This window comes from Cyanistes caeruleus, chromosome 6, assembly GCF_971803275.1.
Source record: "Cyanistes caeruleus chromosome 6, bCyaCae1.hap1.1, whole genome shotgun sequence".
NCBI lineage: Eukaryota > Metazoa > Chordata > Aves > Passeriformes > Paridae > Cyanistes > Cyanistes caeruleus.
This window is the reverse complement of record NC_141706.1, coordinates 26,139,303-26,167,185: the sequence shown is the minus strand read 5'-3', so window position 1 is coordinate 26,167,185 and position 27,883 is coordinate 26,139,303. Positions and strand designations below refer to the sequence as shown.

Here is a 27,883-nt window from a genome sequence, read left to right as displayed (position 1 = left end):
GGGAACCGGCCTGACCCGGCCTGACCCGGCATGGGCCCGCTCGCCTTCCTCCGCCCCACCCTCTGCGGCCTTGTCTGGCCTGGGGCGGGGGGGAGGCCGAGCCGGAGCCTGTTACCCCTTCAGAAGCCAGAAACCAAAGAGGACAAGAAATTCCCGGACTTACATCTTAAGGTTGGTGTTCACAGGTTGATCTCACTTTTCAATGGTCAAAACCACTGTCAGTTCTCAGAAATAGCCAGTTATTGGTCAGGAGAAGAAAGTGCCATCAGCCTCCAGCAGTTTCAACTTCCCTAGCTCTCAAAGCCAGTCTTAAAGGTCTTAAAGAACTTAATATATAACAAAAACCAGGCATTTGGGAATGCCAGTGTCATAAAGTCACCCCAGGACAGGTAGTCTGTGATACCCGATGACATAATCACAATTTTAAAATAAAAGGAACTTTTTCTTTAGATATACACCAGGAAAGGCAACATTTTAATGAATAATTTTCTTGTGAAGCTTTCTTAAGGATTTATATGATTACATATGACGTGAACCACTGCAAACAGGGGAATCAAGAGATCAAGAAAACACAGGTTCTTTGGGAACAGAAATTTCAAAGATACAGAATAATTTTAGAAGGATCTGCTCTACTGTATAACAGTTTATCAGTTTATTTTATATCTAGTCAGTGGGTGAATAATGAAAAGGAGAAGATGAGAGATTTCAGAATTTCTTTTACACTGAGCTGGGGATTACACTGCACTGGAGATGTCCTTGAAGGTACAGTGATCCATTTTGCTTAAACAGAGCAAGTTATAGAGCATATTTTCTCTCTCTTGCCTACCTCTTCTACAACAGTAAAAGATGCAAATCCCCTTAAAACTTTGAGTATTTTCTTAGCATACAATAAACACACAGGTGTGATACACTGTAAAATAAAGGTAGAAGTTATACTATGACACATGTTGATAGAATATCTGTGAATAAACTGTTTAAATGTAATCAATTGGATGCTAATACTATTTTAATTTGAAATCAAAACTCAGTAAAAAGAGAAGCAGAGTACAGCAGAGATGAGACCTGCAGGCTGAAGAACCCCTCTACATTTTACAGGAAGTTTTCTTGGCTTGTAACCCAGACCCAAAAAGGCCAATAATAAAAGGCCTTTTCATGTCATACATAACATATTTTTGTTAATTGCCTTATTTTATTTAGTCTGTGAATAATTGAATACCCCTAATACCCTAATACTGTTAATATTACAGTGATCTGTGATCTTAACCACTATTAATGCTTGTCCATCTGTAACCATCACAGCTATGACAGGAAGAAAAGCAAAAAGCAACTCTTCTATTTGAAGAAATCATTTCATATAAAAAAGGCTAAGAAAAGGATATACTTAATAATTAATCTCATGTTAAATTAATCTGATCTCTTTTTGCAAGAGAAAGATTTAATTTTGAGGAAAATGAATATTGCTAACTGAAATATACTGAAACCTGCTTACCTGGGTGCCGTGTGAGAATTATTGTGGTCTCGAAATGCTTTTTCACAGCATTGTTTCCAGGGCTTTTATTTTCACTGGACCATAGAGTAAGAAGTGATGTGCACTGCTGTACAGGACAGTGATGTGATGCACTACAGGATATCACAAGCAGTGTCTGTGCCCTGACATAACTGTAGGCATTCTCCAAAATATTAGCAGGTACGCACGGATCAAAAAACGGGGAACACCTGGATTCTTCTCATATGGGAGATGACTTTATGATTCTTGGATAAAGAAAGGTACCAGATTAGATGGCATTCCTACTTTGGTGGGTTTTGCTGTCCTTCCAACCTCACCTAGAAGATGCTGCAGTGGGGACATCACACTTGCACAACCCGAAGTGTGATTGGGTCTCCCATTTGTGAATTGTATATGGCATCCATGCCTTGAAACTATTGGCTCCTCTAGGTTCAAGTGCAGATTCCTCAGCTCTCTTGGTTTAAATATATTTCAAAATTAATTTAAAAAACATTTTTAAATTTCAACCTTAGTCTTTGGTCTAAGCCTTTCATTCCATAACAAGTCCCCTGTCACCAACCTGACTCACAGCACATTCACACAATGTGACCTCATCACAGGTTTCTGTCCATCTATCCACTCTATCATTCCAGTCTAGTAGAAGCACTTCAGTTTATAATCTTGAAATTGGAGTGAATGAGAATCTTCTGGAGCTTTGCATGGAGATTCAGGTTTGCTGGCGCTCAACATAAAATATTCTGGCTTTTATCATTAAAATGTAATTTACTAAGAAACTTGTTTGTTATACTTTCCTAGAAACATTTGAGTTTTCATAAACTGAGAGTACTTATTTTATTAAACACTCTTGCTAATATGTACGTGCTGATAGTACTTTTTATTTTTCAAAGTTCACATATGTTAGAAATTACACCCTCTCTCCTCTGGGCATTGTTTATCACTAAGTAAACATCATATATTTCATCTGGGAGGCAGTTTTACCAGGTGAGAAGATTTGCTGCTTCTAACTGACAACAATAAATGGTTCATACAAAACCAGAAGCAGAGTCTTACATTTTTTTTAAGTGCATAGAATTTACATGCCCATAGTGAAATGAATAAGCTTTTTACTTTATTGTCATTTGACAAAGTTTTAGACAGAAATAGGTGTTTGCTGAAGCAGCAGAAAATGTTGAGGTTTATTTCTGATGTATCTTATACTGCCTTTGATGCGACACACACGAGATGTAATATTGCTTTCTCATGTTAAATATACTCAGTAATTTTAACATTACATTTGTTCCAACAAATTCTGAACATTTAGGGCTAAGACTTACATCTGTATATGCTGATATTTGTAAGTCATATATGCTCAAAAGACTGAAGATGTTTAGATTCTTTTGGGGTAATTTAGAATTCAAAAGCTGTATATATGTACTCTATTTCAGAGTACGTATTTGCTTGCTTACTGTCCCCCATCTGAACATTTTCAAATATTCCATTTAGACCATCCTATTGAAACCAGAAGGTTTACTTTTTTTTTGTCTCTGAACCATAAAGGTTTTTAACCAAATTGTTTTCCTTTAGATTCAACACATATTGCATCAGAAGTACATTTTCTGAAGTAATAATAATCCCAAACCTGTCTTCAAGCATTGGATTCTGTTACATCTGTGGGAAATTACTTACTTTGGTATGGTATTCTCTGACCAGAAAATCAGAATAATCTGAAAGACATTCCCGTCCAGTGATTTATCAGATTCCAGATAAAGAGGAGTCAGTACTTCGTTGTGAAAAATACAGGAACTGGATCAATGGCAAAACAGATGGGAAAATGAATACAATACTATTTCTGTGACATTAACAATGTAAAGTGTTCCCTTTTTTTTTTTTTTTTTTTTTTTTCTGTGTATAAATTGCCTCCAGTTTAGGTTCTGGTTTCTTTTTTGTTTCTTCAGACTGAGAAACAAAATTTTGTTCCAGACTCTTAGAAGGTGATTTAAGGTACTTTAACCTTTAAACTAGGTTATATGTTAATTATATTAGTTATATATTAGTATATTTTATATACATAATTTTTTCAAACTTTAGGTGTCTTCAAGAATCAAAAGTTACAAAAAATGTGGGGTCTGTAAAATGTCATTTATCATTTTTACTTTGAACATGTACTTCTTGAACATATATATGATAAAAGCAACTGATGAACCTAAGCTAAACTGCTTCCCTGGAGTCTAATTCATTTAATTCAGCTTCAGGCTACCTGATATATATATTCTATATATATATATATATATATATATATTTATATAATTATATATATTATATATATATATATGTTACTTAGAACACTAAGTCCTTAACAAGGATGGGGCAGGGGAGGGGGGATGTAAAATCTAACAGTAGGACTGGTATTTTTCAAAAAGTGTTGCTTTGGGTTACATGCATAGCTCATCTGTATTTAGATATGATTCTTTTTCTCTGAAATGAAGGTCCATTCATATCTGGGAACTAAGTTCCTCTGAAAGTCCTCTGCTGCTTTATTGAGATGCTAAAGTAAAGATTTATGCTTTTAATGTTATACATGTATGTAAATGTAAAGCCTCTCATTTACAAAAGCCATCACCACAACAGGCTGTAATTGGCTTTCAGCCTCAGCTCAAGTATACAGGACTGAATGCTTGTTCTTAGCAAGAGTTAATCTTCTTCCCAGATGAAAAATGAAGACATTTTGGATTCTGACAGGATTTTGCTACCTCATTCTGCCTATAATCCTTTTGCAGAGGTGCTTGCATGAAATGAAATTTTTAATATTAATTTCAAAACCGAAAATAAATTTGTTTACTCAGTGGCAAAACCAGCCTGTAATCCTCCAGTACATCCTTTGATCCAAGAAGAAACTTTCAAACCTTTAATCCTCAGTTCTGGAAATCTTTTACTGAGACCAACTCCAAATTAATTTCATTCATCACCATAAGACTGATGAAAAATCAGGCTCATTATTCAGAACTTATTTATTTTCTTGTCAGTTCTTTTTTTTTTTTTTTTTTTTCCTTTGATTCACTTCTCTATTTTTGCTTTCTCCTATTCCAACAGTTTAGGTAGACAGCAGTTACTACAACATGGTTTACATTGTACACAGCAGTCAGTCAGTGCACTCATTTGGAGATCTGTGTCATGAGGAGCTGGGAATGCTTTCAACACCAAGCCCACCCCCAAGCTACTCATTGACTAGAAAAATACAGTCAAAATTCATAGGTTCTTATTGCTCATTGTGTTGAAAATACTGCTACAACATCATATAAACTACAGAACTGACTGAAATGCTGATATGATGTGGCATAAGATGCTTTATATACAATTCACTGCCTTCTTGTAAGATTTCTAATACATTTTAACAGCTAACAGCCAATGAAATATCTTGAAACATTAATACTCCATTATTGATCTTGTATTAAAACTAATCCAAAAGCTTGCTTCGTGGTGCCTTTGAAGAAGAGTGATTTTTCGAATGAGGAACGCAAGGAGAAATTGAAAAAAGAGTACATGGGCAATACATACATTTGTTGGCTAGCAGCTCAAATATTTTGCTTGTAATGATGTGTCTTGGTTGCTGTAAATAGCAGGAATTTCCATGGAAAGTGCTACCCCCATAAAATATTTCACTTTTTCATTGATCTCACTTATGCTAAAAGGATTAGTAAACCTTTGACCCAAATGTCAGTGTAGGAATAGTAATCTAATGCCTTCTCTAGAGATGAATAACATTTTGCATCAGGTAGTCAGATTGTTCCTTTTGGAGATAAGTGGTTCCTAAAGGAAATTTATAATCATGGAGAAGTAAAAAGGTCAGATTTTCTGTAATTCTTCATATTTGTAGCCAAATATGTGCTGCAGATGCTAATAACCTTTTTCTACCATGTGAAAGAAGCTATAGAGCAAGATTTTTTTTAACTACATGGCATATATTTAACAAATAAAAATTTCCTCACGGCCATCTGAAACAAGTTTACAGCTGGGAACCAGGATTATTTATTAAATGTATTTTTATTGCTTCCACATCTCTCATTTTCATAAACTGCCATATAATTTTGTCTAAAAGACTGCTCAAGAGTTTATTAAGATTTCATTAGCCACAAATAACCCAAACAATCAAATGAAGCAAAACAAAAAAACACAAAATAAAACTCCACCAGTATAAAATTCCTTTTAAGCTCAGACTTAGTTTCATATAAGACTTTTTCATTCTCACTCAGTAAATATCATAGACTTACAGGAACATTATTTTACTTCCATACAACAATTACTAGGTATTATTTTCCACTATTTTTGCATGAATTTTTTTTTCTTAAACAGAATAGTTTTACTTTGGGTTGCATTCTTTCATTTTGAGCAGAGTAAAAAGCCTGTATTAATTTATTTTTAAAGTCACAACAGCTGACTTGACTTTCTGACCATAAACATTTTTTCATCAACCAAAGGAAAAAAGTAATGTGAGATAAGCACACAGTGGAGAAGTTTCCAACCAATCAGTAATTGTTAGAAGTTTTGTTGTGTCACAAAATTTCAAATAGGTACCCATTTAAGATTGAACACATTTTTGAATGCTTTTTCTTCACAAAGGAAATATGTGCAGGTATAAACCTTTTTTATGTTATGGAATGCAGCACAGAATTGATTGTTGGACCCGTAATGAATTTGTGGATTCACAATGAGAAAAATTATCTTTTGACTTGTAAACAGAGGACCATTTGATCAAGGAATTGTTGTTAGTAATAAATACAGAAATCTGCAATTTCATATTGGAAGATACGTGTTAAATGTTATATCTATTTCTTACAATTCTGGTGATAAACCTGTCATTTAGTTCTTAGTTTTTGTCAAGATTTGAATGTCTGTCGTTCCCTAAAGAATGTTTTTGCAAAATAAAGGTTTCCTTGCTGCCATCATAATTTCCCAACTTCTTAACTGTCAAGAATTAAAAAACAGACAAAAAACCCTAGGCTTAATCACTCAGCAGACACAACTTCTATGCGTGTTCTCTTTAAATTCAGTGTGTAAAGAAATAAGAGTTAAATTTTCTAGTGATTTTGAGTGATCCCACTGTGATGCCACAGTGGTTCACTCTTACTGTGCAGTTTCACATTGTTTAAACTCACATATTCTAGAAATGGTTCCTCTGTTTGTGACACTTCTGAAAATTTAAGATATTCTATTACTTAGCTGCACTTTAACTGAGTAGAATAGTATAAATCTTTGTTGTCACTTCATGCTTCATTTCCCTAATCCTTTCAGTGCCACTGGAATAGTTTCAGGATTCTTTTTAGAGATTGCGTGCCAGTCGGTTTCAGAGAGCAATGCCCACTCTAGAGCCACTGCTTTGCACACTGCATCCCAAGTTAAAGGAAAACACACAACCAAATCCACTTTTTTTTGCTGCTCACATGAATATGTGTTTCTTAACTTTTCACAGCCAAAGAGCCATTTCCTTTTCTCCCCTGCAGCCACCACTTTTCCAGCAGGGCCATCAGAGCATGCGGCCCTGCCCCACAGCATAATTATCTGTACAAGCCAGAAAGATCCAGCTGTGAAAGGTATTCTGCTACAGGTAGCATATGGCTCTGCAGGGTGTCCCATCTGCCATGCCTTCAGCAACTGCAGACATTCTCATTAAAGGCTTCCAAGAGACTCAGTGGCTTTGAGACAGCATTCCGCCTTCTTGTGTCCCCTCTCCCTGTTTTCTGGTTCCATACAGCTTTGATTCTAAGGACTGTATTCTCTGTCATGATCTATCCAGCAACTGTAAAGCAGGCACTTAGAAAAATTGTACCTATATTCATTCTGAACAAAAATTAAATACCTTAAAACTGTGCCTTAAAATGAATGTCTTTTCTCCTTTGCATTTTATACCTACTGGCAAAAACAAATTCCTGTGCCTATTGATAAGGAAATGGAATTACCTTTCCACCTGGGAGATGACTGGGCAGTCTTTTCAGTGTAAGACGGTTTGCAACTTTTGCCTATGTAATATAGGGGTGAAGACTGAAGAAGAGGTGACGTAAGTTTACCTGGGCCTTCTAGTTACTATGAAAATTAGAACTTTTAGGCTAGAAACATGCACCTTTCAGTGAAGACAGTTTTCTTTTACTCAGTTCTTGTTCAAAGTAAAGTCAGGCCGTGGCACAGACACATCAGTTGTATAACTGAGACAGCTTGTTCTTCTTTTCCCTTCCAAAACATTTTCATGTCTTCTCTCAAGATTCTTTGTGGTTGTTTTTCACGCATATGTTAGTGTACTGTCTCATCAGTAGCTCATCTTATAAATCACACCATGAATAATTATAAAAAAAACTTTTTATCCTCTCCTTTTCCAGTACTGAAGCAGGGTTTGCTTGTTTGGGAAGCTAAACAAGGTTTTATATCCCCAGCTTCTGTTACTGAAGAAGCTAAACTGGACTGCATCAGCCATATGAAACGCAAACTGGCCAACAATCAATGCCAGAGACCTGCAAGGCAATGACAAGGGAATCAGGAAACATTTTTGTCTCTAAGAATTTCTCAGAGCCTTCAGTTGCTTCTTTCTCTTTTTATTTTTCTTCCTTATATTGGTTGTATTCTGGGAGGGTTTTGTTTGCATTTCATTGTTTAGCACATTTACAAAAAATGTCTTCTTGTTTCCCACTGTGCTGCGTTACAGCTTGACTTCCTGTAGAAATATTCTCTCAGGGGAGAGAATAATTCTGCCTGTTTAAAATAATTTTAGCCCTACTTGTCTGCAATCTTTTGTTATTTGGAGTTGAATTGACTTATGCTGAGATAGAAATTGGCTTAGTATCTTTTCAAGGTACATAACTACATTTAATATCTTTCAAAATTCTCTGAACATTTTAAAAATGTCACATTACAATGTGCAAGCGAAACACAATAAACTGTATTAATGCAGCTTTATTTTGAATGTAGAGTTTCACTAGAATGCACTTCTGCCTGTTTGTATTGAAGAGAGCATTGGCAGGACACTAAAATTACAGGGCAGCAATATTATGTAATTTCTGCATGTAGTTGCTTGACCATTTAATATCCTATTTATAAACAGTATAGGTTGAATTGTAAACACAACCGAATTACAGGTTTAATAAAATTACTGTTTCCATCCCTGCTGAACAGATATGTTTTTTCAAAGTTCAATCAGACACTACAGCAAGGATGAATACTTTCATGCTCTTTAAAGTTTATTATTGTCTCCGGCAAGAAACAAAATATTGAAAATAATGTTTTAAATTGTCCCTTAAAGCAGGATATAAAAACTTGTATCTGTAAATGTAATCTGCTAGCACTGAATATTTTCAGTGTAATAAACCTAAACACATTTCCACTCTGAATGCCTTTTTGCTTGTACAGAAATATAAGGCTTTGTTTAATGGATGAATTTTGTTGGAGTAAATACACTAAACTCCATTTCCTCTGATGACATGTACACTTCCTAGGATTTTTCACCTTTTATTAGATTTGACTAACCCACTTGGAAAGCCCAGCACACCTTGTTATAAAGAAAGGTAGAAATCTTCTGAGACAGACTTCCTCTCTTCCCACTTTTTTCAGTGGCCCAGGTCAGTAAAGTCCCTCTCCAAAAGCTCTGGAGGCTTCTCCTCCTCTGTTAAATTTAAAGTACACACAGTTAAAAACTGTTTCTCCACACAGATCTCAGGCCAAGAGAATTTGGCTGAGATCTTTGATGGAGACAAGTCACTCTTCGATGTGGTGAGACAACTGCAGGTGTCTCCAGCCCTGGACAAGGGTGGGGGGAGAGAGAGAAGGAAGGGAGTGAGAGAGGCAGTGAGGAAGGCAGAACAGGAGAACATCCATTTACAATACCGTGTGTATGGAGTCAGGAGGACTAGGGCTGTGCAGATTCAATGGCTTAAGAGTGTTCTTGTGAGTCCTGACAAGAGAAAAAGACTCAGAAGAAGAAAAATACGTGGAAATACATTCCTCTGTCACACTAGGCATTGTGCATGCCAGGGAGGAATCTAAGATTTTGAGACAAGTATGTTTATTCAGATGCTGAAGATATGGTCAATAAATCTCTTTGTCCTACACTCCAATTTGAGAAATTTTTATTTCTGCAGCCCCAGGATAGAGGAGTGGATATGCAAGCTAAACCATCAATATGCAAGCAATGCAGCTCTGCTCCATAAGCTTTACTGCAGCCCTAGGCTACACCACCAGCTGCTGCCACACTAATCCTTTCAACACAGTTACTTTTTCCCATGGCTATGGAAGTTATTGGGCTGCTGTTCATATCAGGATCTAATCCAGGAAGTTTTCATCACACACTGATGTTGTGAGAACTGGCCTGCAAAGAGTAATACATTAACACATAGCACACACACACACACACACACACACACACACACGGAGATTTACACAGCCTTTTTAATTCTCATCTCTAAATTATCTCAAGTTTAAATCTAAAAGGCTCAGCTACATATATAATCAAAAGTAGTACTCACCAAACTGTCATGTAGTCCATGTTCCTAAGATACTGCAAGGAGTCTATATGCAGGATTGCTTTCTCTGGTCTGAATCTTTTGCTCCTTCCCTTGCTTAGCTCTTCAGGTTCCACATATTACTGCAGATGTGTTATTTCTTGTGGTAACTACACTACCTTTCTCATTATTATCATCTTACAACATAACAGCTCCTTCCTTTTGGCTTTTCACCTCCACTGCCTTTAGTTTTTTCAGCTTCAGCCTGTGTAGTAATTTTTACTGGGTTTAAAAGGGCCAAATGCCAAATAGAAGATCCCAACATTACTCAAACTGCCTTGTAAAGAATGAGCTCTATCAAAGCACAATCAAAATTTGCTTTGTGTTAACTTCATAAGGTTCTGGCTGAGGTAAAGTTTTTTCACAGTGACTAGTAAAGGACTGTTTCTGGATTTGTACTGGAAAAAGTGTTGGAAATACAGACATGTTTCTGTTATTGCTAAGTGGTGTTTGCCCAGCATCAGGGGCTTTTCTGCATCCTGTGCCACCCCTTCAGTGAGAAGGCTGGGGGTGCACAAGAAGCTGATAAGGAACATATCTGGGACAGCCAATCTCAGCTGACCAAATGGATATTCCAGACCATATGGCATCAAGCTGAGCACTTAAAGCGAGGGGAAAAACAAACTGGGGAAACTTTTGGAGAGACAGCATTTGTCTTCCCAAGCAAATGTTATGCATGACAGAGTCCTGCTTTCCTAGAGATGGCTGAACACCTGCTCAGGAGAAGCAGTGAATGATTTCCTTGTTTTGCTTTGCTTGCATGCACAGCCTTTGTTTTCCCTATTAAACTGTCTTTATATCAACCCATGAATTTTTTTTACTTTAACTCTTCCAATTCTCTCCCCAATCCTGATGGTGAGGGAATGAGCAGCTGTGTTGTACTTAGTTGCTGGTTGGGGTTAAACCTTAACAGAGGCAAAGTCAGGGAAGGATAGAGGATGAGATGATACAGCCAACTAATTAAGCAGTTGTTTTCTAGAATGATTGTAGAACAGATTGTCTTCAGGCACTGCAAGATGAAATTTATAAAGAGATCTGAAAGAAAGTGGTCTACATGTGAAGCAAAATACAATGGAACGTGGCACATTAGTAAATACAAATGAAATGTTAGAACTTGGCAAAAATATATGAATAGATTTCAATGAACAGTATAGATAACAAGAAAAACTTTTGGTTTTTAAAGTTAAAAATACGTGGTTTTGCTGCAGGCTTATGTCTTGTGTATGGGTTTCATTCTTGGTTGTTATTTCTCACTTCTCTCTGCCCTGTTTAAATAATTTTACACCCATTAGCTAATGTTGAACAAATTTGATATAGCAACAATATTTCTCAAAGGTATGTTAGCTGTATGTGTTTCCTGAAATAGATCTATAGATACAAATTGGATGCTTTCATTTACTCATCTAAATGCTTTTGATGATACAAAAAATGTTGCAGTGAAAATTGATACCATTTTAAATACTGGAGAGAGTACACAGAGGACAGAGGGAGAGAACTTTCTAATGCTCTAATTACAGAAGAAGCTTCAGCGGGGTTTACCGAAAAGTTGCAAGGCACAATTGAATAAAATCAGGATTTATGTAGAAATTCCACGTTGAGACAAGATTGTCCAAAAGAGTAAAAGATAAAAGAGATGAAAGGTACTGTTGCATCAGTGGAAATAAGGTGAGATGATATCAAGATTCTTAACAATCAACCACAAGGGGAAAATAGTTTCAAAAAGCTCAAGATATAAACCCCAAAAAATAAAAATAAAGATTCTGGCATTGTTCAAGTGACTGCATTAGAAATTAATTTTGGTGATTAATAATGGAGCTGCAGCCAGCAAGCAAAACCAAGCTATTTGAAAGATGACTAAAGACTGGAGCTGTGAACTTCATTTTTAAGATGTAATGGAAATAGACAACTATAAATGGACTATAGAAGTCCTAAAGGTGAGGCATTCTCAAGAGGCACAGGGAGAAATATTAGGAAAATATCACCACAATATGGGCAGATAAATCATGGGCACAGCTGTTGAACAACATATCCTGCATTTTGTGATCTAACAAGTGTCTTCCATAATATCATTGCAGAGTCTATTAATGATATTTTAATTACATTTAATTCCATAAAAACAACATTAAGGTTTGGGTTTTTTTAATATTTTGGACCATTATTAATTCACAAGAATTTAAAAAATTAGTTTTTAATTAAGACACTTGTTTTTCCAGTTGTCAATTTTCACAAGCACAGACCGACTATTTAAGGTAGAAAATGGCATCCCTTCACTTGGTGGTGCTGAAGTGGAACTTCAAATGCATATGAGGAGGGCACAGCCAGCTTAAAACAACACACAGAGAGAAAGACAGCAAGGAAACAAGACTGGTCTTTGATTTACAAATGCTTCTCAGCAATGAATTTGTTTCAGGAACGGAAGGCAATCTCTTCTGGAGAAACAAATAAGCGAAAAGCAAAACAGAATAAAGAGCCAGAATGTAAACTAAACACTTGTCTGGCTCAGAGCCTCCAGTTTGATGTCTTGGGTTATAAATAATCAAGTGCACTTGTATTATCCATGTTGTAGAGCACTAGTATTCATGAATACTTAAAAATCCTCTGACAACTGGTTGATGTTTCATCAACCATAAAGTACAAAAGGCGAATTAGTGTTGTTTTTTCATCACCCTTTGTGGGCAAAAAGATCAAAGAAGAGATTTCCATATTGGCAAAGACCTTGTCAGTCTTTTTCTCTGCTTATACATAAAGATGTGTTTCTGCAATATGACAATGAAGACTGGCAGATGTTAAAACGAAAGTCACCCCTACATAAATTGAGCAACTTCAAGATATGAAGTCTTTCATGAGTGTTTTATAAAAGGATTCATTCTTCTTTCATGTTTATTTAATTATTTTATACCAAGAACTGGACAAGTCAATTTTTCTGTGAAACTTGCTTCTGGCATATCTGAATTTTCCTTTTTAACTGAAGAACGGGAAATCGCTATCTCTGTCACAGAACATAACTTCCCAGAATTTTTATGTTTAACATAATTACATCACTAATTTAATGACAATATCCAATGAGTAAAATTGCAACAGTATTGCGATGTGATGTTATGTTCTATGCTCTATATACTATTATATCGTATGCTAAAATTTAAAATGCACATTTTTCAACAGGAGGGATTCCCTTGCTGGAACAAAGATCTATGTGAAACATTTCACAGAAGCTCTTTGTCACTGAAACTGCAGAACAGTGTCAGCAAGGTGTGAAAATTTTCCATTTACTTTCAAATGTCCATCTTTGAATAAAATCATGTCTTAAAACCACAGTTCTACATATGATTATACTGCATGTTTGAAGTATCATACAATATAATTTCTATCCTAAACAAATTCTGTGCACATATTTCTTTAAATAAGATGCTCAGAATTATTTTTAGCGATTATTCTGAAAACGGGGAAATATAAAATTGGAGCCACTGTGTATTTTCTGCTGTTTTATATTCATTTTCTCTCCTGCCAGCCTGTGCACTTCCCTCAGACATTGTCTCAAAATATGCACATACCAATGCATTCATGCCTGAAAGAATCTAATGGAAAGAGTGACCTTCACTTTTCTTTTGTAACAGTCCAGAGGTGAGTGTAGCCCAGAAGTGATACCTGTCCCCATCCCTGTTTTGCCTCTGTGGCTCTGGCTGAGAGCCTTTCTGTAAAGCCATTTATTTGGGGTTCTTGTGGTCTGGATGTGACAGTCTGGGGTGCCGTGAGCATGCCCCCAGCTCTGCAGCTTGCCTGAGCCTGTGCAGCCCCGTGGTCCTGGCAGGGAAAGCTGGCAGCTTTGCAGCCCATGTCACTCTCCAAAACTAAAGATCCACTGTCTGAAACAGAACTGTGGCAGGAACTATGAACAGCTCTTTGAACAGTGCCATAGTGAAGGTGAAGGCAGATCATGCTATAAAACAGGGTTAGATGCTGCATTAGGGTTTTTGTGAAAGCAGCCAGACCAGTCTATTGCATCTTGTATATATATTTTATATGATTTATCATATATTATGATATATGATTTATGTGATGACTTTAATGAAGACTATAGCCTCTTTCTGTGGGGCAAATTTGTTCTGGATAGCATTTATTTTCATCTCTCCTTTGAAGAAAGAGTATTAAAAAGAAAATGAAAGTTCAGTCTTTTCAGGTCTGTAACTCTAAAGGAATACAATATATTCAAAGACCACAAAAAGTTGCAGTGCTAAAAATGAAAATAGTAACAGATAGGAATTGGTTTTCATATTTTAACCTTATAAAGGTTATTCACTACTGGTGGTATGTAGTCACTTCTGAGCAATTTACAAGATAATTTTTTTGTTTCATAATATATCCAGAAATTGTTTTTTCTTTGATTTTGGAAGGGCAAAGTGAAGAATGGTCCCCATGTTGCTCCCTGCTGAAACAATCAGCATGATTTGAGGTTGTTGGAAAGCTTAGGAGAAATCACCAAAAGTAACATCTGTATTTTTGCCAAATAATTCCTGGAAGACATTTAATATATAAACAGGTAAAGACTAACTTTCTTTTTAAAGACTGTTTTGACACACCAGCATTCTTGATGCTAAGAGCTAATATCCCAAACTTTATTCATTTTAGTGACTTATGTATGATTATGCTGGAATGCATAATAAAATGACTAATTTTACAAAAGAGGAGATAATTAAAAAATCTTCTTTGGATCTGCTCTGTTGTTAGAAGGTGATACTGTTGAAAATAAAATACTTAAGCATTCACCTATAAATGGCAAAATCTGTTAAGGTACCTTTGATTTTTCTGTACAGCTGTTGTAAAAGACACTAAAATTCTTCAGTGTATCTAAAATATTTGGCAAAATGTATGACAATATTTAAGGTTGCAGTACAGTCCAAGAGCTGGCAATGTAACCTTCAGGAAGTCTGAAAGTTTTTGATACAAAACTTCGTGAAGCCCATCCGTTTCTTGACCTATTCCCTTAGCACCAGAGTTTCCTGATGGAACCAAATAATAGAGACTGTAGCACTTTAGTCCTTCTGGTACAAATATTTCCCTGTGGTTTTCATGTGTTTCCTGAAAATAATTCTAAATAATTTTCATATACTTTTTTAAGGATCTAAATCTCACATATACCCAGGGAAAAGGTCTATTCACTTGTTCTCTGTTCATTTTAAATAAGAGAATGAAAATTGTTTTTCACTCAAGTAGAATAAAAAATAAACTCTCTATAGCCAGTTGGCTATAAATAACAAATATGTTTGTAACAAATACATAACTGGCTGCATAGAGCATATAACAAATTTCAATATAACTTTTACAATGTGTTTTTTTTTCATCATTTTAACCTTTCTTTTACCAGAATATTAAGTTTTTCTGCCAATTTATCTGCATAGTCCTTGGGGGCATTACAGTCTCTCAAGATTAGTGATTTAATATATTTGATTTCTTGTATTTTCTTATTATTTCTACTAAAATTGAGCTATTTTACTGGGAAGGGGCCAGCAAGCCCTTTACAATATTTCACTTAACTAAAGATCAAATATCATGAGGCTGAAAAAGAATCTTGTGTATAAGTAATCTGGGCCATAATTCTCTTTTATGTTGAGGAATATTAAGTATCATAGAAGGAAAACAAGAGCATGTGTTAGTAAGAACAAATAAATAAAAAGCTGACACTTGCCTTCCTGATTTGTTTTGACTATTTTAACTGGAGGAAAGACTCCTTGCTTTCCCAGATGTAAGTCTTGTACTGTTGAAGAACAAGCAAATGCCCCTTAAGCCTTGGGACATTCTTCGAAATAGTTCTTTGATGTTTTCAGCTGCTTTAATTTTTGTTTACACAAATGGAGACTCTTTAAAAGGCTTTATTTTCAAAATACATTTTCTCAGTAGTTTTGTTAAAATTCAGTTCACAGGAAGAGTCTATGGTAGGACTTACAGAAATGAGGCACCCACTTACAATGAATTTGTAATCCTTTGGCCAGGAAACTACTGTCTATTCATATTAATACCTCCCTAACCTCACCAAAAAGAAAAAAAAATCATCCTACTTTAATAAAAGAAAGTGATGTTTTCAAAGCTAATGAAGAATAGATCAGTTCCAAATATTATTGTTGTTTCATCCTCAGTATTTCACAGTATATGTGCTGAAATTGTGCCCTTACAGTCTCATTTGATTTAGTCTCATTTAGTGCCTCTGTCAAATAAGGATTTCCCCTTCATACATGCTCTACTGTTCTCTGCTATGTAAGATTTTCTGATGGGTGCTTTTCCTTCTATTTTACTTTAAAGATTTCACATTTATACCTCAAACTCCCAGATCCACAAACAGTATTGTAACTTACACAGTTTCTCCAGCTCTGGAGCTGCCAGCATGGCACAGTAGTGAAGCTGTTGGAGCGAATGAGGAGGAAGCCACAAAAGTGACCAGAGGGCTGGAGCACCTCTCCCATGAGGACAGGCTGAGAGAGTTATTCAGCCTGGAGAAGAGAAGTTTCAGGCAGATCTTACACAGCCTTCCAGTACTCAAAGAGGGCTCAAAAGAAAGTTGGAGAGGGACTTTTTACAAGGGCATGTAATGACAGGACAAAGGGGAATCACTTTAAACTAGAAGAGGAAAGGTTTAGATTAGATATTAGGAAAAAACTGTTCGCTATGAGGGTGATGAGGCACTGGAATAGGTTGTGCAGAGAAGCTGTGGATGGCCCATCTCTGCAAGTGTTTAAGACCAGGCTGGATGCCACCTGGTCTAGAGGATGCTGTCCCTTCCTATGGCAGTGGATTGGAACTGGATGCAATTGAAGGTGCCCTCCAACTCATGCCCTTCTAATGATTATCTGCCCAGACAAAAATAGATATTCATTTTCTCCCCTGTGACAACTAACTGGAGATTAAGTTGCTCTCACCTGCAGTTAACACATGGTGAGACAGAAACAGTTTTTAGGCTGTTTGTACACAGCTGGGACCAAGAGGTGGCTGTCCAGCATGTCTAAGAAAGGAGTCAGTCAGCAGAGAGCTGGGGTGCTCCTTCTGTGGAGCTCATGGAGGCAGTTCAATGTCCTGTGGTCACTCATTTCCTCGCAGCATGGAAATCTTAAACTTTTAGGCAAGATCCTTTGCTTCAGCGTGATCGCACTTGTTTGAGCAGAATGCATTGACACAAAACATGTGTCTGCAGAGCGCTGGAGGAAATAATAGGATACAGCCAGTTTGCTGGAAAACCGATTTCAGCAATTCTCTCAGGCAGGTAATTGCTCCTTGTACTGATCTTATAGAGAAAGTCTTATCCAAGACAGGCAGAATACTAAAGCTTTCTTTATCCGTATGTAAATGCACCAGAATTGTTTCAGCATCACCTGGTCTTTTAATAGTTTCTAGCTGAAGACATACATATACATAGTAGGAAAAATTACACAACCCCCACAAATATCATTGACCGAGACTTGAGATGTAAATATTACCACATTTAAGTATGTTAATATATGTTAATATTTGTTAATTTAAAACCCCCTGTATGAGATTATGACCTTGGTTTACTCAGAGGAAACTTTCTAGAAATTTACAGTTTTCAAAATTATCAATTTAACTAGCTTATTTTTAGGGCTTCAGATTTAGAACTGTCAAACCTTAGCTATGACTACCAAAATGAGAATGCATAAAAGAAACATTTGATTTCACAAAGTGTTCCCTTTTACAAGAAAGAATTTATATAACTTTTTTTTTTTTTTACTTTATCTACTTTAAATAAGGATAAATAAGAAATATCTCACTGTCCAAAATGTTCTTTATATCCAAGATTAATAATTTCTCAGTCATAATTTTACTCATAATTTTTTAATGTGTATTTATACAATTGTATTACACTATCAGAAACTAATCAAACTATACATAGAATTACATCAATACAAGTGTCATTATTATGTGTAAGAAGTGGTGCCATGTAACCGAAGGTTAATTGTGGAATAACATCACCATTTGTTATGCAATTAGGACCTGAAAATCTGTGACAAGATTCTGAAGTCTCACATGGCCACAGAAGAGGTTCATTCAAGGGTATTCACAAAACAGATCCGAGATCAATTCTGAAACTGCCTGGAATCAAATCAGGCACAGGGAATAAATATGGCAGCTCTCACAGGCTGGGAAAAGCGAATAGAAGCAAGCATTAGAATTGCTAAGGAAGTCTACGTCTGGGGAAGGCAGAGCAGTGGGAGAGCTTCCCTTAGCCATCTATTGATTTTCTGATGTACCAAGTAGCACAGAGGAGAAAGGATATGGAATTGAGCCTGAGAGAATGGTGGTGCTCATGCAGCAGTAATTAGAGGTGAATTATCTGGCTGCAGAGAGGGGAATACCTGTGGATAAAAGTCCCAGGCTTATAGAAGTTATTATTTGTAGGACCAGTGAAGAGCAGTCTAGCTCCTGAATGGCCCATTAAGCTTTGAGCTGTGAGGGAAATTGGCGGAGAGGCTTTGCAGATAGAGACGGAGTCTCGTCAGGTTAAGGTGAGCGCAGAGCATGAAATCCACTTACACCATCACTAATGGGGAGCTCTAATTCTGACAAGTCAGTACTCAGCTCTCTGAGCAGCAGGGGGAGACAGGGTTTTAGGACTTGTCCTGTTTCATTTCCTCAGTTTTCAGACCAGAGGAAGCCAGTTTCTTGTAAGCGGAGCTATATTCGGCTGCTGGAGTCACAGCTTAATGGATTGCGATGGTACTGATGGGAGCATGCCACTCCTACTTATCTGGTGTGGGGAGGGAACCCACAAGTGAGACAAGCTGAGAATGACTCATTTGAGAAAGACTAGATAGAAAGCTTGCATCGTAATTTGGCGTTTAATATCCTATTCCTAGCACCTTTTTGCTGGATTTTGTGGCTTCTAAAACAAATCAAACCAAAATTAACAAACTAGAATTGCATATTTTACACGCTTGCTACATCTTATCAATATTATTCTTACTCCTTGAATAAGGTCCAAAATGTTAACCAAGGAAAAAATTCAATCCAAACTTTTACTTGTATATAATTACAAAAGAACTTTGCTCTGACTTCAGTGATTGCCATAGTATCTCCAAACATCACTTTAGAAAATAAATACAAAAACTAGTGCTGATCTGCAGCTAATTCAGTTAAGCGAATTTGAATATGGAAGAATGTCTTGCCATTAAATCTGTATGAGATCTGTTTTTTCACTAAGTGGATTTCAGTGTTACCTGCAAGTCATTGAACTTTCTGACCCATGCCAATTCCATTAGGAATCTATTAGATTTCTACAGGTTGCTCAGATGTAGATGTAAGATCTGCATATCTTGATCACTAGTGCCATGTTTATTGTGATGTATTTGTACATAAACTGCCATGAAAATTGGCATCTTGAATTAAACTCCCGTAGGTCCATAAGAAAGCAACAGGGACTAAGATGAAGAAGCCAGAGAAAAGAATATTAATCAAAGTCAAAGGAAGGTAGGGAGTCTCTTTATCCTCTACATCCAAGGAAGAGCAAAATGCAAGAGAAAGTGTTTTCTCTTTCTTCTGATCAAAGTTGAAATATTAACAGTGATTTCTCTCTCTTCTATAGCCAATGTGTTTGGTAACTTGTGGTGGGTTCACCCTGGCTGGATGTCAAGTGCCACCAAAGTGCCACCTGCTTCTATCAGTCCCCTCCTGCTGTGAATGAGTGATTTTTGCTATCAATGGCATTAGCAAAAAGTAGGTTTTAATATGAGTTTGTGAAAGTGCTAGTTTTAACCAAGTTCAGTGATAGGGTTTGCTTTATTACTTACCACATAGATGAAGCATACATAGGATGCTGTGGAGAGAAGGTGATGTCATTGTGGCTTTGCTTTAAAGGTATAAGACTCTTCCTTTTTGTCTGAACACAACACTGGGAGACAGCTATTTCAAACCAGAATATTATTAAGTAGTTGTAAGTATATATATATATATATATATATAAGTAAGTTCAGGGACAGAAGTATAAAATTACTTTCTACACTTTGGAGTATATTTAAGAAACAGAAATACATTTAACATAAGGAATAGAAATCAAAGTAGGTTTGAATTCATTTTTAACATCCCTAAAAAAGTTGCTGTATCCTGACAGTGCATTATACTGCCTGGAAAGTATTTGTCTTTTTTGTTTTAGATTTAGCTATTATGATACTGCATAGTTTAAAATTTTTCACTCCTGTGTTTCATTCACAGTCGTTGTAGCAGTGGACTAAGAGTATTTTCCTTAAGATTTGTAGCCCATATTTCATATTTAAAACACGAACAATAAAATTTTGCTGCCAACACATGATGGGTTGACGGTGTCTGAATATGAGACATATACCAAGGTGCTTTATCACTCCCCTCCTCAGAATAAGAGGGAGGGGAGAAAATAAGATAGAAAAGATAATTTATGGGTCAAGATAAAGGCAGGTTAAAAAAGCAAAAGCAGCCCTCACACCTTCTTTTCTCTTAGCTTGTGTGTCTGATCAGTCATTACATGGTATGGAATATTCCTTCGATCAGTTTGGATCACCTGTGTTGGATGTGTTCCTATATCCCCTGCCAAGATTTTGCCCAACCCCAAGACTAGAGGTGAGTGTGAGAGGAGTGTTAGTGAGGCAGCCCTGATGCTGTGCAGGGAGTGCTCAGCAGTAGGTAAAACAAGAGTGTGCTCTCCACACCCTTCTAGCTACCAGTAAACAGCACAGCAATGTGAGGACTGATACAGGAAAAATTAATATCAAGGACTGATACAGGAAAAATTAACTCCAGGTTGGCCAGACCCAACACACAATGCTGTGTGAGAGCTATCACAGAGAACTGTGATCAGAAAGACAGAAGTGCTTTGAACTGAAACTATTCTTGTCAACCTGTCAATAAAAAGTTTCTTGAATAAAAGTTTCTCTAGAAATGTGGTGTGGAATATATGCTTCTGAAGCATAAGGGGATTTAAAATGTGATATTAAATATCTTGTTTCTTGGGAGAGAGAATTAAAATGGGATTAATCTTTTTAGACAAATATACAGGGACATAGAGTTTATAAAGAGAAAACATGAAGCATATCATCCTGTTAAAATGTGTATAAACAAGATGGAAACCTATCACAAGACAGTGAAATGCCGATGCTGTGTGAAGGGACTTCTTCATATGAGTTGTAAGAAGACTTGAATCTTGACTCAGAACTGTTAATGTCACTGAAGCCATGGAAAATGAAAAGAGAGGACACTACAATTCTCTATTCCCAATAAAGACCTAGAATTAGAACTATAAATGGATATCAGCCTGCAATTTAGAAAGGAAATAACATGAGTTTCTTTGTTGCATTGCTCTTTCAACAGGAAAAGCATTCACTTAGCAGCAGTGCTACAGCTCTAAGCTCAGCATTAAGCCTTTTAAAGTGTCACTTTTTTCAGCATTAATCTAATGATAAGAGAGAAAGGCAATTGCAAAAGTCATTCTTTATTGCAGCATTTAGCTCCTTGAAACTTCATCAAAATCAGGAGGGACCCCTTTTTGCTTTGATTGCCTGACCCAGAATCTTTAATCCCGTTCATTAAAACCATGCTACTCTGTTTCCTTCTGAATTGCCTTCTGAGCTCCAGGAAATCACCAGGCACAGACACAAAGCAGAGCTGAGGGCTGTACCAGAGCATAACTCTGACACCTGAAGAGCACAATTCTGCACTGAAGAGTCAGCTGTTTGAATGTGAGACATAAAACTGACTTCCCATTAATGAAAGATAACATTAAAAGTGTCATTTTACTTGATTAAGTCATCTGCTTAGACTGCAAATCAAGAAAGCATTTTTCTTCAATATTTCAGTAGTAGCATGTGGCTGGGGTTCCAAACTGATAGAAAAGGCACCTCTAAAAATGGGTTTGTTTCAGTATTCTCCCCTTCCCTTTAAAAAGCTTTCACAGGATGTTTGGGTTCTTTTAAACACTAATCTTCTACAGTAATATTTGGAAAATATTCAGAAGGCCAAACATATTTTAACACTTTAAACGTGTCCTAATGACAAAATTTACTTAACTTCCTTGTTTCCTTTCTTTCTTTTCCCACCTACAAATAAAACGGTGGTTGACATTTTACAGAACAACTGCAACAAAAAAGGAATTGGTGCAGAGCTTTATTTTTCTAGGGGAGGGTTAAATGCATCAATATAGCTCTAGCTAGTAGAAGACAAATATGAAATTGAGTATAAGACCTTAAGTGATGGTACAATGAATGAGAAATAAGGCTTTCCCTATTTGACCAGCTATTACTCTCCCATAAGCAAGACTGACAGAGGACATAGATATATTTGCTTGCATGACTGTCCCGCAAGTTGCAGAGGTGACAGCAGGCACAGCACCCTCCACCCAGATGCCTGAGACACCAATGATCTAAAGAGGTCAGCTCCTTGCCATTAGATGTAAGGGCATATTTGCACAAGCAGGACAGACTTGAAGGACCTTGCTGTATCATCAGTAATAACAGGTAGCTCAACTCAGACCTGCTCAAAGTGGGTATTTTGCAAGTGCTGCTGGTCTTTCTGCTGGTGAATTGGTGGGTTAAAACCTGTTTATGTAATAACTTGACCCCTGGGTGATAAGCTAATTGCACTCTGCAGTTTCACAGTCCTCTAAATCCCAATTCCCACAGAAGCACACTGATTCAGTTTATCTTAGAAGTGAGGAGCATCTGAAGATTTGCCATCTGGAAGTGTCTAGAGCACAAAATGTCTGAGGCTCTCACTGCTGACATGGGAGGGGGTGTGTTATGTCCATTGCCAGCAGGCTTTTAACATTTGCATTCTATTCCAGAGCCAGAAGTGCTCAGAGCCACAATGCTACTGTTACTCAAAAGCCTGTTGGAAGCTGCATTAAACTGCTGGATTCAGTGGTGAAATGAAGCAAAGCAGAAATGGTGCTTATCTATGCAGTGTAGAGCATCCAGGGTCTTTATGATTTTCTCACTAAGCTGAACTTTTTATAGTATTTTTTCTCTGTGATTGTGGTCCATGGGTTTGCAGCATGCCTGATGTTTCTTCTCACTCCAGTCTCTGCTCAGGATAATTTCACATCTTCAGTGCTGGCAAAGGACAAGGCTGCTTCCCCAGCTTTCCAAATTGTGAAGCTTGTTTGAGTTGGCAGGAAAAACACAGGGGCTTCAATTGGCTGTGATTGCTCTCTGGTTAAAGACCAAAGCAACAGAAAATGCCTCAATTTACCAGAAAAACCTTATTCAGCAAAGTAAGTGATCCTATCTTTTTTTTGAGCAGTGTTTCTCTTATAAAAACTAAAACCCAGAAAAGAAAATGCCAGACAGACTTCTAGAGCGAGCAGTTGAACCAAAAGCTCCTGTTTGAGGTTAAAAGTCTGTTCCCATCCAGGCCTTGTTTGCTTTCCCCATGACAAGGGACAGTATTGCTGTATCAGAGCTGGATTAAGTCAGTCAGGCACAGAATCTATCACTGTTTCTGATCCAGAAAACTCAGGATGTGTTTTGCTGCATAGATTTCAAATGCTCAGATTTACAGCACCATTCTGTATAGAAACGTATAAAACCAGTTTGAACAACCAGGACCTTAGTGTATACACTTTCTTAATGGTTTTCCTGTTTTTCCTTTCTTCCTTCATTGGCACAGATGGAACAATGGACACTTCAGCAGTCTAAGCACATATTGAGGAAAAAGCTGGGAGGAGGATCATCTCACACCTCCTACCCGTCATGAAAAATCCAAAGTAAAGGAAAACACACAGGTCAAGTATGCAGCTAAACCAACTTCCTTAACTACAAAGAGACTGAGAATCAATAGATTTAGGAAGAAAATAGTTAAATGTATCTGAGACTAATGACTCTACTGACAGTAACATGGCAGCACTCTTTTCAACATAGTATTTAATGTTTTTTCTATCCATTATTTTATCTATGATTTGGCAGTGTAACCAACTCTTTTTATAATGCTGTACTTAAAGAAAATACTGTCTCCTTTGATTAAGATGAATGAAAATAAAAGCTATCCTGAAGTGAAGGTATTTCAGATGGCAAGATATTAACAATAATATGGAAATATATGACATAAAAAGAATTTATGGAAGAGAAAGAGTGTTACTTTATCTGTCATATAAACTAAAGGTTGCTCTTCAATGTATGAGCACATTTTTTTATAGTTTAAAAGCATTCTGGCAAACTTCAGCTGAACCTTTAACAAGAAAATCAAATCTTTATATACAATCTAACTGAAAAATAAAAGGCAACTTTTAGTACTATCTCAGATCATCCTTGATGTTTTCTCACCTCCACATTACTATTAACAAAATTCTGCCTGTGAAAAATTCTCTGTGTGTTACACTTCATGACTTATGAAAGGGAAATTGCTTGCTGCATTCCCCAGGAAGGCATAAATATGATCAGAACTCAGGTCAGCAAAGTCTATTCCTGCAAAGCCTTCATGTTGCCAGCCCTGTCTCTGCTATCCTCATTCTCAGTATAAAGCTGTACATAGATGGACTTCAGAAAGTTGAAACTACTCTGTGTGCTGTAAAAAAGTTATAAATTAATCATTTTTCATTTATCCTCTGGTGAATGTCATGTAAAATTTTCAAACACTAGAGGTTTATCACAGTTGCTTTTGGAGTGATTTGAAATGATTGTCAGTAGCTCAATTGCATCCTATGAATAGTGTATGATGTTTCCACAGACACTGGCTAGGATTTTTGTTTACTTTTATCTATGCTGCTGTGTTTCCTTGGTGTCATAAAGACAAGGTAGTTTTCCCACTCTTTCTTTCCTTAAACTAGTAGTCAGCTAATATGTTTCCTGTTTGGTTTTACTGTGTTTCTTTGATTAGTAAAACGTTAAACTCTATACTATATTTCTTTGTGTTGCAAGACACTGCTAAGACTGTATTAACACCAGTTAATTCCTGTTTGTCAGCACCATACCCCTCTAGGAAGACATCCCAAATTGATTTTCATGCAAGGATCATAAAAACTTCATTTTCTTTTGTTGTCACTAGTGTACACTAGTAGGTAATGCAGAATCTAATTGTTATGAAACTTAGAAAGTAGAACAGTTCTCAGAAGATTAACTAAAATCAATTAGCAGAGGGAATGAAGCCACCATTGGTTTTTGATGCTCGCCCCCATGAACACAGCCATTCTCATTCCAGGACATAGAGGGATTATTTTAATGGAAAAGAATAGCTGGCTTCTGCGCTTTGACTGCCAACAGGAGAGTCAGTTAATTTTGAAAGCCACAGAGGATTTTCTCATTTAAACATTTTTCTCTGAGGGAGCACAGAGAAATAACTGAAATATTAAATATTTTAAAATTAAATTCTTCTAATATTAATAGGATTGTTACTTTCATTTTTTACACTACAGAATTTGTTTACTCATAATTTTGGAAAAGGTGTTTAGAGATGAACCTTTTGATCCAAATACATTACTTTCAATACAAGCTGACTGGAAAGTGATTGTAAAGTTAGTATTATGTGATGTGTTGCTGAGCTGGTAGCAGTGAAAACCCATTTTGCTTTTGGTTAGTGTTCTGCTGTAAAATAAATGACTACTTAAGAGTTTATGGGAAATAGGTAATCAAATCCATACATTTTTGTAGGACTTTTTCTTGAGAAGGATCCTAAGTTATGCCTGGTTCTGGCTTCCTCCAAACATGCTTTCATTTTCTTTATCCCTTTTCATACCCTTTTTCTTAGGTCCTGGTTTTCTTTATATCTTCTGAATAATGTAAAAAGAAAAGCAAAATATCCATTTGCCTCATATCATAACATTCACATTTTAGTTACTTTATATGTTTTAATTCAATTGCATTTTTTTTCTCTGTGGATCTAAGGTCACATGTAGTTTTTAAGAGACTGGGAGGGCCCAGACATGAGAAGGCCATTAGTGTTATTTCCAATGCACTATCAGCCCACACAGCCTCCTGTAGGTCCATATGGTACTATAAATAGCTTTTCTTGGACAGACATTGCATCTGTTGAGATGCTGATTAAATTAATGCCTCACGTTCATTTCCATTTCCCCACAGGTTTCCACGGACTCATGAGAGACTAGAACATCTTTCCACCATTAGTTCATGTAAATTTTAAGACAAAAACTTTTAATTTCTTTTTGGTTATTTCCCTCTTCATTACTTAATTTATGTTTTCTTGGAACATAATAATTCTATCACAATGATTCAGATAAAATGTTTAATAGCAAATTCACATTCTACTTCTTTTTACTAAGGCTGGACACTGGAAAAATGTCTGCAAGGATAGAAATATTTCTCTGAGATTCAAATATCTCTGTTTCATTTACAGTGAGACCGCCTTGCAGTCCTTTTCACATCTCTTTCCATATTCTTTTTGTGGAGATTAATTTTGCTACTATTTTAACTTAAATATTTGAATGCAGGAATCCAAATTGCTACTTACATTACTTCCAAGGAGTGAAAACTAGCTGTGGTCAGCTAAACAGAAAGCAGCCATGCTAGTAAGACATTGAATTCACTGCCTAGGTACAACATCTCCTAGGTGCCCTCAAAACTATTTTCAGCAGCTCACAACACAAAGTTTAGCTGTATCTGGAAACCTCTGTGCTGCTGTCTGGTCACTACATTCAGCTGGCAGCTCCTGAACAGATACAGCTAAAAAGACAGGATGTAAAAGTTTTGGGGGTCACAGTGGCTTTAGTAAAACCTCAAAAACTTCCTGACACATTTTGCCACATGTAAAATTGATGCCAAACAATCACTGTGTCATGAGAACAGTCGCAATATCTGTGATGTTAAACCTGTGGGATCAATCTAGAACAATGACAGTATTTAAGGGTAAAAGGAAACTCCAGTCACTCCAAGAATCCTAAGATGTAGTTGACATCCATATTTCTTGTAAAATCAACATCTGGCTTTGCAGACTCAATAATGTGTGGCATAGGGACATCATACTAAATACAATGCTACATTCATATATTCTTTTATCATATACAAGTGTAAAATTCTTTAACAAAAAACTAATTTTTCATTTGTGTGTACACATTTTCCTACCCCTAAGGCTTATTTAAAATTCTCAGTATTCTATTCAGCTTGAAAAAAGCACCAAATTATGATGATAGCTCCTATGCTAATACACAGAGCATAAATTTTCAGAATTCTGGATATTTTTATATCATTTCTTATGATTTTTCAAAGTTGGGTAAATAAATTTACAAGAATTAAAAATCCTGCTGAGGAACGCCACCTTGGGAAGGTATGTATTTATGAATCCAGCCTTATTTAAATCCTGGACAGACAATTAGCACATAAATTGCTACTTGCACACTTTTCCTGTGACTTTAATTCTTATTACTTTAATCCAATCTTGCAGACTATAACAGCAAAGTAATAACACCACTACTTCAGTACAACAAATGAATGGAAATTTTAGCTCAGCTTAATTCATTTCCTGTTATACAAAATTTAACACACAAAATTAAAAAGGAGTATCTTTGAGATTGTGGAGTTAGTTTTGTTTTCTTTGTTGCATTTCTTTTGTCTGATTCTGCCTTATTAATGAAAAGCATTTTTGTCTCTCTCCTTCATAGCCACAGTACACAGTAATCCTCTTCTAATTTCAGTTATTACTGCAAGATGGAAATCAAAACTGCTTTGCCATGTTTAAAATGTATTATTAATGCATACAGGTAGAGGAAAATGTCCAGAGGATATCATCATTTTGACATCTATTTTACTGTCCTCTGCCAGGCAATGAATCAAAGATGTCTCAATCATCTAGAAGGTGTTATCAGATTTCTATTACAGTTGTTGGAACTCTTTGTATGATGTCACTAAGTGAAGAAATAAATCAATTTAAATGCATTTAAATAGCTCAC

At 36.4% G+C, this 27,883-nt stretch overlaps 1 protein-coding gene across 4 annotated transcripts; it reads left to right on the top strand.

The window, feature by feature from the left end:
* On the top strand, window positions 1-27,883 carry LOC111930101 (uncharacterized). Of its 4 annotated transcripts, none has more exons than XR_015287840.1 (9): window positions 13-171; window positions 11,544-11,691; window positions 13,189-13,275; window positions 13,535-13,647; window positions 14,418-14,563; window positions 19,424-19,494; window positions 19,610-19,740; window positions 23,068-23,260; window positions 23,656-27,883. XR_015287840.1 is itself a non-coding variant. In XM_086892391.1 (8 exons), the coding sequence occupies exons 1-4, from the start codon at window positions 31-33 to the stop codon at window positions 14,425-14,427; spliced, it is 351 nt and encodes a 116-aa protein (XP_086748517.1). In that variant the 5' UTR covers window positions 1-30; the 3' UTR covers window positions 14,428-14,563; window positions 19,424-19,494; window positions 19,610-19,740; window positions 23,068-23,260; window positions 23,656-27,883. The 4 variants fall into 4 exon arrangements, 1 of the variants encoding a protein (XP_086748517.1); XR_015287839.1 differs by lacking the exon at window positions 11,544-11,691 and adding an exon at window positions 20,498-20,616 and having other exon boundaries at window positions 73-171; XM_086892391.1 differs by lacking the exon at window positions 11,544-11,691 and having other exon boundaries at window positions 1-171.